Source organism: Cherax quadricarinatus, chromosome 11 (genome assembly GCF_038502225.1).
Source record: "Cherax quadricarinatus isolate ZL_2023a chromosome 11, ASM3850222v1, whole genome shotgun sequence".
NCBI classification, from domain to species: Eukaryota; Metazoa; Arthropoda; class Malacostraca; order Decapoda; family Parastacidae; genus Cherax; species Cherax quadricarinatus.
This window is the reverse complement of record NC_091302.1, coordinates 13,157,661-13,170,576: the sequence shown is the minus strand read 5'-3', so window position 1 is coordinate 13,170,576 and position 12,916 is coordinate 13,157,661. Positions and strand designations below refer to the sequence as shown.

The window sequence follows — 12,916 nt, the reverse complement described above, 5'->3', positions numbered from 1 at the left end:
TAGGACTGACCCCTGCGGGACCCCGCTGGTCACAGGTGCCCACTCTGACACCTCGCTACGTACCATGACTCGCTGCTGTCTTCCTGACAAGTATTCCCTGATCCATTGTAGTGCCTTCCCTGTTATCCCTGCTTGGTCCTCCAGTTTTTGCACCAATCTCTTGTGTGGAACTGTGTCAAACGCCTTCTTGCAGTCCAAGAAAATGCAATCCACCCACCCCTCTCTCTCTTGCCTTACTGCTGTCACCATGTCATAGAACTCCAGTAGGTTTCTGACACAGGATTTCCCGTCCCTGAAACCATGTTGGCTGCTTTTGATGAGATCGTTCCTTTCTAGGTGTTCCACCACTCTTCTCCTGATAATCTTCTCCATGATTTTGCATACTATACATGTCAGTGACACTGGTCTGTAGTTTAATGCTTCATGTCTGTCTCCTTTTTTAAAGATTGGGACTACATTTGCTGTTTTCCATGCCTCAGGCAATCTCCCTGTTTCGATAGATGTATTGAATATTGTTGTTAGGGGTACACATAGCTCCTCTGCTCCCTCTCTCAATACCCATGAGGAGATGTTATCTGGCCCCATTGCCTTTGAGGTATCTAGCTCACTCAGAAGCCTCTTCACTTCTTCCTCGGTTGTGTGCACTGTGTCCAGCACATGGTGGTGTACCCCACCTCTCCGTCTTTCTGGAGCTCCTTCTGTCTCCTCTGTAAACACTTCTTTGAATCTCTTGTTGAGTTCCTCACATACTTCACGGTCATTTCTTGTTGTCTCTCCTCCTTCCTTCCATAGCCTGATTACCTGGTCCTTGACTGTTGTTTTCCTCCTGATGCGGCTGTACAACAGTTTCGGGTCAGATTTGGCTTTCGCTGCTATGTCATTTTGATATTGTCTTTGGGACTCCCTTCTTATCTGTGCATATTCGTTTCTGGCTCTACGACTGTTCTCCTTATTCTCCTGGGTCCTTTGCCTTCTATATTTCTTCCATTCCCTAGCACACTTGGTTTTTGCCTCCCTGCACCTTTGGGTAAACCATGGGCTCATCCTGGCTTTTTCATTAATCTTGTTACCCTTGGGTACAAACCTCTCCTCAGCCTCCTTGCATTTTGTTGCTACATATTCCATCATCTCATTAACTGGTTTCCCTGCCAGTTCTCTGTCCCACTGAACCCCGTTCAGGTAGTTCCTCATTCCTGTGTAGTCCCCTTTCTTGTAGTTTGGCTTCATTCGTCCTTGCCTTCCTGCTTCTCCCTCCACTTGTAGCTCTACTGTGTATAAGAAGTGTGTGTGTGTGTGTTTGTGTGATATGTGTGTGTGTGTGTGTGTGTGTGAGTGTGAGACTTTTTTCATTCCCTCTTAGCCTCGTATGCTCTATTGTACCTATTCTTAAAGCTGTGCATATCGCCTTTTAATAAAGCATATATTATTGTAATCCTTGTTAATACATTCGTGGGGAAGTGTTAAAACCTTAGGTGTCATTCCAGGCCTGAGTAAAGGAAGGTAATCAAATTTAATCTAATAAAGGGGATTACTATTAAAAATTAATGAAGCATTTTCATATACAGAAGAACGAGAGATAAACTTGTTGTTATTGCGTATCTTGACGTTTCAGAACTGTTTGAAGCGATGTCAGACATATTTAGAATTTTAACCACAACAGCTCCAGTTCCTAAGACTTTTCAGTGGATGGAGTAAGAGTTTTCCATAAGTTCCCGACACCCGTTTACATATCCTCTCTCCCTCTCACTAGGTCCTGGAGGGAAAACAGCTGAGCGTCCTCTTCGGCGTGACGGAAGCAGACGGATACCCTGAACTCAACAGCAAGCAGGCCACCGAGGGGCTGGACGTGCAGGAACGTAAGCGACTCCTGAGAACTTACGTGAGGAACATCTATCACCACCACCTTCAGGAGATCTACCTGGCCATCACCAAGGAATACACGGACTGGGGCAACCCAGCTCAACACCCCGTCCAGGTGAGTTAACGCAAACAGGGCATATTAGAAGGACACGAATTCTGATATTAAAACATTTCTTGAGGGCACGTTTCGCCCACCAGGAGCTTATTCACCCCTCCTAAGCAAAACCTACAGCAATAACTGCCTTAGTGCCTGCATAGGTGTCTCTTAAATACTTGAATGTGCTAATCAAAAAGTTTACGTTAACTTTTTATGTACTGTGCAGAAAACCCAGCACCAGTACGACAGTATAAGCTCAACCATTTGACAAATGCATGAAAAAAACGACACAGTTGAAGGCACAAACTTTACTTAGACATTTAGCCTTTGGAGTAGGTGGAACGTCAAGAAGCCTGAGACGAAACGTCTCAATATAGTGGAACTCTGCGATTTGTTTCCCTTCACCTGTTGTTTTTGCGCCATTTGTCTCCACTCTTACAGACTCGGGTCAGGAGACACTGCCGTGTTCCCTGACAAACTACCACTAACTTTCCACGAAGACTTTCCAAGTATAATTAACCATTAAGTACCATTGTTCAACGATGACCGCAGAAAACTAAGGAGTGTGGCTTCTTCGGGGAGAAAATCACGTTTGCAACAGCGTTATTATCATTATTTTCACGGTGTAACGTGAAACCAACGAAATCATACATCGCCTGTGAAAAGGAAATCAATTAAATTTTATGCCAGTATCCTGGGCTCAAATCTAATAAAATCAATATCACAATGTTCCAATGGTGTATATATTGTGTAGACCTAGACTATGTACCTGTGAAAGGCTTTCATCATTTTTCCACGACTAATTTATGTACTTAGTGTCACTCGAAGTATCCGGATCTCACCAAGTGAACTTGACTGCTCTCCGAGTTCCGCTTCTACCATAAATATTGATAGATAATATTCGAATCCACAAATTATTAAGACTCAGGAACGGTCTTCGACCGTGTAGAGAATGCTAAGCCGGTGCAACCCTGCAGAGTCACGCTGAGACAAGTGCTCAGAGAAGGATCAGAGACAAGAGAAAGCCGTCTTATATTCAACTGGGTCCACGAGGCCACTACTGAAAAATATCAACGATTAATTGATATAATAAGAGAGAACATGAGTAACTGAATATAATACATCTAATATAGGAACATGAGCAACTAGATATAATACTTCTAATAATAGGAACGTGAGCAACTAGACATATTGCTACCAATGTTAGTAACATTTTTTTACTAATATCAGAATTATAATATATTAAAATTTATTCTTCACTGATGCAATTTATATACTAGTGGATGAATTTGTGCAGGTACGTAAAAGAAGGTGAATAAAAGTGAACACGGGAAAATGCACGGTGATGAGAGCAACAAAAACATATAGGAAATTAATGATTGGATGTCAGTTTAAAGGGAGAGAGTATGGTGGAGGTAAATGAGTTTAGATATTTGGAACGGACTAGCCGGCAGATGGGTTCATAAAGCAGACGAGGGGAGAAAAGGCGGATGGTGTACTGAGGCATCTGTTAAAACTTATTATTATTAATATTATTATTAGTAGTAGTAGTAGAAGTAGTAGTATTAATGTTAAGCCTTAAACCCATATGGGTCATTCAGCGCTAGACGTAGTGGAAGCTTGATCCTCCGTCTCCTCTGCGCGAAACAGACACGCTTTCTACTTGAAGAAAAAGACCCTTTTCCTTGGAGATAAAAAAGGGGAATGTGCCAGATTATAGCGGCACCAAAACTGTTATATGAGTGTGAAGAATTGGGTTTAAACGTTGCAGCGAGGAGGAAACTGGAGGCAGATGTCGTGTTTGAGGGCTGTATGATGTGAATATTATTCAGAGAATTTGGAGGGAGGAGATGATGAGGTTGAAGGGAGTGGTAAGAGGAGGCTCTGAGTGCTAAGGAAGAAACATTTAACAGGCTTACGCGAGTACGGTAGACTGAATCGAGTGGACACAATTGATTTTTATGACTTGATGTGCTGTGGAGTATTGGCAAGAGAGCAATTATGAAGGGTTTCAAGAGAAAATTGTTAGAGGATTTGTATTTCCAGGGAAATACAATACCTGCACTCTGAGGGGCGGGTGTAGGTGTTCCAGTTCAGAGGACCATCTAAACTGTGATGTCAACACACCTCTGGCAAGACAATGACTGAATGAATGATGGTGAATGTGTTTCATCCGACGGGAATAAAGGTTGGTGCGTCGTGTTGGTGATAGTGAGAGAATAACACTTGTCTACCGTGCTGTATCAGGTCCGGGACCTGACGGTGGAGGCACTGAGTGACGGAGGCTTCCTCGCCCCGCTGGCCAAGTTCGGAGAGACTATCAGCGGACGAGCGGACGCTTACATGTACGTTTTCAACCACCACGAGAAAGATCGACAGGTACGTCCCAATTTAGTCACGTAAATTGTTCCCACTTTCCCATTCTGTATTGCAAATTGTGTTCGTGTCCCAATCTGGTAATAAGACCAATTTAATTCATATTTTTGTAAGTTTTAGAGACGTTGATCTAATAATTGCTTATTAATGGATGTGAAATAACAGGTTTAATTGTGGTAATAATGTAGCTTTTAATTTTTCCGCCATTATTATTATTATTAATTTTATGAAGCATTAACCTGACGTGGATCATTGAGCACAATGAGTGGTGGAGGGTCGATCCTCCGTTCGTCCGCTAATAGTAACACGGTCTTTGCTTTGCCAGTATCTGTGGGCAGAAATCCGTGCCCGTTGTTTTCAAGTCTTCGTAATGGGAATGATAAATTACTCCCGGATTGTACATGAATGGTATAGGATACCGACAAGATGAGAACTAGACACATATGCAGCATCTGGGTATCTTTAATGTAGACGTTTCGCCATTCAGTGGCTTTATTAATACAAATTCTAGGACATAATTTGAAGACAGTAAAACTGTATATAAAAGATAAGGTAAGCAGTCCCTATGCCTTGGGTTCTTCAGGACTACGGTGCTCTTCACACCAACTCTAAGGCTAAGGGACTTCTTACCTCATCTCTTGTGTATAGTACTATTGTCTTCAAATTATGTCCTAGAATTTGTATTGATAAAGCCATTGGATGGCGGAACGTCTACATTAAAGATACCCAGAGGTTGCATATGTGTTTAAATTTACTCACGGATTACCAAGGAATGACGTTAATTGACGGTGTTTTTTCTCCCCTGGTGTTCTCCGCGGTGTTTCAGCGGCTGGGCAGTGTGTTCGGATCTGAGGTGCCCCTGGTGTTCGGTGCCCCGTTCATGGACAACCCAGGCCACTGGACTACTAACTTCACCCGGCCAGACGCACTCGTCTCAGAGCTCATCATGAGATACTGGACCAACTTTGCCAAGTCCGGGTAAGTCCCTCACATGTTTTTCTATAATGCATACCAGCTTAACCTTAATCCCTAAGTTGTAGCACTGGGATGATTCTTTGATGTAGTTCTTGCCGGTATCTTCTGCCACTTCCGTGGTTTCAGTCACGTCAGTGGCCAGTCTTCCGTGGTTTCAGTTACGTAGGTATCCAGTCTTCTGTGGTTTCAGTCACGTAGGTGTCCAAAATGGGAAATTGAACATTTCTTCTGTAATCGTGGCACTAGAAGCAATATAAAGAAGAAAATGTTCAGCTTAGCCTCTCTCGAAGCAACTTTGTCACTGATCATGTGCCACAATGTGTTTGAAACATAAACAATCACCAAAAGTTCTTGAAGGTTTGAATCAGATACCAGATGTCCTATGGAGCCCAGGAAGCACATTTCAGTGTGGAAACCCCCATAAGTGAGTCACAAATTATTGTAATTTATTCTCAGATGATTCACTGAATACAATGACTTAGCTTTTCACCGTAAGTGCTGATTAGAGGTGACGTCCTGTATGGTGGCGTCTCATCAACTATACAAAAGGGTCATTAAGACGGCATCTTATCTGTTTACCACCAGTCAAAGGATACTTTATTTCACCATCACTCAACGGAGGTTTGAAAGACAATGATAAATTCCTACAAGTGGAAATATAAACACGGGTAACAGAGGATTATTTTCAACATGATCATCTGTTCCCAGTGTTTTTGATAAATTATCAGACACCTAATTTATCTTTTTGATAAATTAGGTATCTGTATTGTGGAAGCATTTCGCCAACCAGTGGCTTCATTATTCCAATACGAAGAAGAAAGATGATGATCAGAACTGGTTTGAGGTAATCAGTCCCTCAGCTTGGAGTCGATGTAATCAGCATATGCGCGAAAAGGGGCTCATATACTGCAGATAGGTGAAGTGCAGTAGATGTAGGCGGTGTCACCTTGCCTAATTTATCAACTTGTCGGTTCTCTGAACCATTTATCTACATTCCTATCAGACAGCAATATCTTGATATCTTGATACAAGGAATTGTACACTTGCTTAAACCTGTAGGCATAGCCCACTCCGACCTATGGATTTTTCCAAGGTCACGTCACACTGCCTACTACTGCTTCACCTCACTTATCTGCAGTATATAAGTCCTTTCTTTGCGCATATGCTGTATTCTTATCAATAATGATGGACTGATTACATGGACACCAGGCTGAGAGACTGATTACATCGACACCAGGCTGAGAGACTGATTACCTCAAACTCCTTCTGATCTTCACCATTCTTCTTTGTGTTGAACTGATGAATCCATTGTGTGGCAAAACGTTTCCACAGTAAAAAAGTACCTAAGTGTTGCACATGTGTTTAAATTATCAAATTGTGGGTTCTCTGAACCATTTATCTATACCAGAGTGTTCCCAACGGGTTGGAACTCATCGCAAGCCAACACTGAACCAAGCAGGCCAGAGTGTTAACCACCGCCCTGCTAGTATTAGTATTGGATTGATATGGATTCCAACTCTGCCCTTTCCGTAAGTTGTTTACGGAAGTGTTTTTACGACCTCGCAAGCCAATACCTGAATCCGGTATGAGACTTGGACCTGCCTCGCATGGGCCAGTAGGCCTGCTGCATGGTTCCTTCTTTCTTGTGTTATGTTCTAAATCTGGGAATTAAGCATACATACTGAGGTATACATCTCTCCAGGTGTATATACACTGTTACTCTCATACACAACAAGACAGATAAATTTATCACAATATATACCAAGTATAAAACTTTCTTTTAAACCCAATAATTGAATAAATATTCAATATAACACAAAGTTCCTCAAACGATTCCAGGAAAAAACAAATTCTAACAAGCGCTCTGACAAATTATAATTAGAGAAAGGGTGCAAGTCCCGAGCCAGATTTGGAAATAAACTGCCCACCTTACTGTCAATGTTTACTTTTGATATTAATATCAGATGGTTAGATGGCTATGTAAAACATTATATTTGATCCACCTGAGACGTTTTTCACTAACCTCAGCAGCATGAGAGTATCACATATGTTGACGTACCGTGGTTTGTTGACGTACCATAGTTTGTTGACGTACCGTGGTTTGTTGACGTACCATGGTTTGTTGACGTACCATGGTTTGTTGACTCACCATGGTTTGTTGACGTTTGTATAATAAAACAGAGAAAGCCAACTTGATGTGGAGAAGAAAAGAAACAGGCTGAAGATTAAACATTTAGTGAGACAGCGTTTCGCTCTGTATACTATTTTAACAAGTCATGTTTCACTCTATAAAGAGCTTTATCAGTTTATTTTTCGATCTGTATAGGGCTTTATCAAGTTATGTTTCGCTCTGTGTACAGCTACATTGAGTCATATTTCTCTTTAACGAGAATTATCAAATCATAGCTTGATAAAGCTTTACTCAGGGCGAAGCGTTGTCCCAATAAAAGCTTGTTCTGCAGTTTGTGTCTTTTTCTAACTGTTGTTGGCAGCATGGCATTTGCATGCGAATGCAACAGTATAGACCTTAAAATAATAATGTAATCTGCATGGCGGCATAGAAATATTTCATCACGTGCCTGACAGGGACAGCACCAGAGACAAAGACAGGCAGTGACAGGCAGAAACAGTGATAGACATAAACAATGACAAACAGAAACAGTGATAGACAGAAATGTAGACAGACAAAAATGGTGATGGACAGAAACAGATATAAACAGTGTTAGAAACAGGCAGGCTGTGAGACAGATACAAGAAAAAATCACAATAGATGAGTGAGGAGTCCAATGAGCCACCACAACAACAACCACAAAATCTACCACATCAACCACAACAACAATGACTGGATGAGTGAAGCAGATAGGGAGTTACCACAACCATAGCAACCACATCAACCACAACAACAATGGCTGAATGAGTGAAGCCGCCACAACAACCACCACCACAGCAACAACACTAACCATAGCAACCACAACAACCACGACAACCACAACAACTACAAAAACAACCACAGCAAACACAACGATTGTATGAGTGAAGTAGCCAAGGAGTCACCACGAGAATCACAGCAGCCACAACAGCAACCACCACGGCAACAACAACAACGGCTAGATGAGTGAAGCAACCAAGGAGTCACAACAACCATGGCAACCACAACAATAACCATACTATTACGAACACAAGTGCAGATATGGCCTGCACACTTTGCTGTAATGTCATTACTGCTTGGGAACAAGCAAAAAACAGCAGAGAATAACTAAATTATATTTCCTTCGCCGAAACAAGCTGGTATTTTCAGTGTATTATAGCCTGTGTACAGTACTTACACTATGTACAATGAGGCAAAAGCAAGCATAAGACACGGTGATCAATGAGACAAATGCAAGCACAAGATACTTTAAACTGTGATGAACAATTGTGATGAACAATTGACGGAAAATTGCACCAATCAACACACAGGAATGAATGTTAGAACTTTATTCAACATTTAGAACTTAATGAAAGATTACAGTGAAAATAAATTACACTGATTTGCTAATGCACTCATGAAAAATAATTAAAATTACATTGCACACGGAAAATATAATAAAGAGAGGCAGTAAAACACTTTAACAAGCAATACACATAATTCCGTAAGACGCTACTGATGGCTGCAGTGTCACTGACTCAAAATTACTGAAAAAAGTCACTTGGAAGAAAGATATTTCACTAGTGTTAATACTCAGTTTTAAATATTATAGTTTTACATGAATCTTACTATGTGCACTTGAAAAATATCTTAGCATATTATAATGACATGATATAATGTCACACACACAGGGGTTTATAATATTCAAAGATAAGAGAAACTAAAGTGCGCTGAGGTAGAGGTACTACACTAAGATATGTACATAGAGCCTGTCAAATATGTCTCGAAACAAAAGTGTCAAATAATTGTACACAAAATGCTATAATATCCACAAAAAAGGTCACAACTCTTAGTTTAAAGATAAGAAGCTGGAACAGTGAATCAAAGATAAGCACTAAATCCCCAATGGTCATTCAGAGATGCTGGAAGAGTTGTTACACGACCCACAGATGGCCACACAAGATTGAGCAGACGACACTGCATCACTGTCTTAGGAGAAACAGCAAATCTAACAGGAATTTGAGTATTTAAATTACTTACACACCTTGTGAGAAATCATGTGGGTGAATTTTACAAGCACAATCTTGAATTAACCTTTCACTCACATAACTGGGGAGAACTCCCATTTAAAACAGATATAGATGTACCTCGGAGACGTGTGGGACTTCTCTGACAATGGATCACATCATTGTCCCTTCAGTGCCCACCATCTCAGCTCCCACCCACAATTCGGAACCTTAAATTATAAACTTACAGTTCCTGAATATTTACGAGAAAATTTAAGCCAGTAAATCTGGATTATTTAGTAGACTGTATGATTAGGAAAACTCATGTGACTTGACTCAAGTATTATTATTATATTATTAAAATAATAAAAAAACATTAGTTGCACTTATCCATATATTCCATGGGTGATACATCCTAATGTCTCCTAACAGGAAGGTAAACCAATATTGGCCAATAACTATGTACCTTACCTGTTATGTGGTGTAATACACACTGGGAGGTATACATTATTTATTAGATGATACATGTGGTAGGTAATGTAAACTCCCAGCTACTGTTCCCGTTATTCATTTGTATCATCCTTATTTTGATGATTTCACTATATATCTGGACCTTTCCAGAGACACGTTATATTAACATATTTCATGGGCCCTTATTTTTGCAGGTTCCTTTTCTATCGATGATCTACGATTAAATTCTGCAACACTCTTTAGTTAATGTTTTTGCTCCGCCATTTTTTCGAGCATCGTCGTCACGCACATGCATTTATTGAAATTCAATGACATTTCCAAGTGTTTAATACATTTTCTTAATCAGAATATTAATTTCTTTTGAATTACACTGATTACATTGTACTTACCTGATTACAATAAATAAGGAAATTGTAGAGAATATAGGTTCTCACATGACTTAACACTTTTTAAAAGTCGTATTAAAGATACATCGCAACACTCACATAAACACTATTATCTCCTTCAATTATTACACAAATTACAGAAAAATGACCAAGGTTTTGCATACACCTCTAACCTTATTATAAACAAAGTAATAAACACTTGGAATCTTCCCTTGGATCTGGAAGCAATTATAAGTATGCAAAGAGAAATATAAATAATGAAAGTGGGTACTTACTGACGATGGATGTTGTCATGGCAACCAGACGTATATATATCTGAACCATGGTTACTGCGCTTCAGAAAGTAATTCTCTGACTTAAAAATGCAACAAATAAGCAAAATGTTTCTTACACTGAAAAATTGCAATTTAACAGCGAATTACACAATGCAGGCAGACATTTGAATAAACAGAGAAGACCAATGAGGCACTTAGGGCAGGCTGGCTTGCTTGAAAATGGCGTCCTGGCTTGGAGTGACTGCATTTAAACTCATTGCAGGAACCAACAAAAACGGCTGGAAATGACTGCACACAACTGCAAACAGTGCACACAGCAGACGAACGTTTGCGGGATGGGAGACGAGAGTAGGATGCAAGGGAGCCGGTTGCAATGCAGCATAGTAGAGGCAGGCTGATGAGGGGCGTTCCTGCAGACGTCTATCCACACACAAGACCCCTCATGCAATTACTCACAAATCAACAATTCTGCCCCATGCTGACATTTTTGTTGTGGATTCACTGAGAAGTGGTTGAGGGCTGGAATAATACTGACACTTGCTCTGGTAGCATATAATATTGAGATTGATAAAGATCTGCCAAGCCTCAAAGGCATCCTCTTTCCATCTGACCTGCAGCCAGGACAGGTAACATTTGTCAGGAAACAAGGCAGGTGTTTCCTGACGCGGGTTTTAGTCATATGATGACCCGCCGCTGGAGCTTTTGGTTATCCTACTGAGGACTGGTCATCTGATTGAGGACTGGTCATCTGACTGAGGACTGGTCATCTGACTGAGGACTGGTCATCTGACTGACGACTGGTCATCTGACTGACGACTGGTCATCTGAGGACTGGTCATCTGACCGAGGACTGGTCATCTGACTGAGGACTGGTCATCTGACTGAGAATTGGTCATCTGAATGAGGACTGGTCATCTGATTGAGAACTGGTCATCTGACTGACGACTGGTCATCTGACTGACGACTGGTCATCTGACTGAGGACTGGTCATCTGACTGAGGACTGGTCATCTGACTGAGGACTGGTCATCTGACTGAGGACTGGTCATCTGACTGAGGACTGGTCATCTGACTGAGGACTGGTCATCTGACTGAGGACTGGTCATCTGACTGACGACTGGTCATCTGACTGACGACTGGTCATCTGAGGACTGGTCATCTGACTTGATCTGACTGACTGGTCATCTGACTGAGGACTGAGAACTGGTCATCTGACTGACTGAGGAAAGGTCATCTGACTGAGGACTGGTCATCTGATTGAGGACTGATCTGACTGAGGACTGGTCATCATCTGATCTGACTGAGACTGGTCAGAGTGAGGACTGACTGGTCATCTGACTGAGGACTGGTCTGATCTGACCGAGGACTGGTCATCACCCTTAAAGTCGTACTGAGAAGTTCAGTTCCATAGACTGAGACTGACTGGTCATCTGACTGAGTGTCTTACTGGTCATCTGACTGAGAGGACTGGTCATCTGATCTGATTGAGGACTGGTCATCTGACTGAGGACTGGTCACCTGACTGACGACTGGTCATCTGAGGACTGGTCATCTGACCGAGGACTCATCTGACTTGAGAACTGGTCATCTGACTGACTGACTAAGGACTGGTCATCTGACTGAGGACTGGTCATCTGACTGAGACTGACTGGTCATCTGACTGAGTATTGGTCACTGGTCATCTGACTGAGGACTGGTCACTGGTCATCTGAGGACTGGTCATCTGACCGAGGACTGGTCATCTGACTGAGGACTGGTCATCTGACTGAGAACTGGTCATCTGATTGAGAACTGGTCATCTGATTGAGAACTGGTCATCTGAATGAGGACTGGTCATCTGAGGACTGGTCATCTGACCGAGGACTGGTCATCTGACTGAGGACTGGTCATCTGACTGAGATCTGGTCATCTGATTGAGAACTGGTCATCTGATTGAGAACTGGTCATCTGAATGAGGACTGGTCATCTGATTGAGAACTGGTCATCTGACTGAGGACTGGTCATCTGACTGACGACTGGTCATCTGACTGAGGACTGATCATCTGACCGAGGACTGGTCATCTGACTGAGGACTGGTCATCTGACTGAGGACTGGTCATCTGACTGAGAACTGGCCATCTGACTGAGAACTGGTCATCTGACTGAGGAAAGGTCATCTGACTGAGGACTGGTTATTTGACTGACAACTGGTCATCTGACTGAGTACTGGTCATCTGACTGAGGACTGGTCATCTGACTGAGGACTGGTCATCTGACTGAGGACTGGTCATCTGACTGAGAACTGGCCATCTGACTGAGAACTGGTCATCTGACTGAGGAAAGGTCATCTGACTGAGGACTGGT

The 12,916-nt window shown here is 41.9% G+C and overlaps 1 protein-coding gene across 2 annotated transcripts in view; it reads left to right on the top strand.

Moving 5' to 3' along the window:
• The window catches only part of LOC128687702 (neuroligin-4, X-linked), a 328,474-nt gene that overhangs the window by 294,859 nt on the left and 20,699 nt on the right, over positions 1 to 12,916 (top strand). For both annotated transcript variants that reach the window (XM_053775304.2, XM_053775303.2), the window contains 3 exons: positions 1,751 to 1,975; positions 4,205 to 4,336; positions 5,160 to 5,311. In XM_053775304.2, the coding sequence (XP_053631279.1) occupies positions 1,751 to 1,975; positions 4,205 to 4,336; positions 5,160 to 5,311 (509 nt within the window). The remainder of the gene's footprint in view (positions 1 to 1,750; positions 1,976 to 4,204; positions 4,337 to 5,159; positions 5,312 to 12,916) is intronic.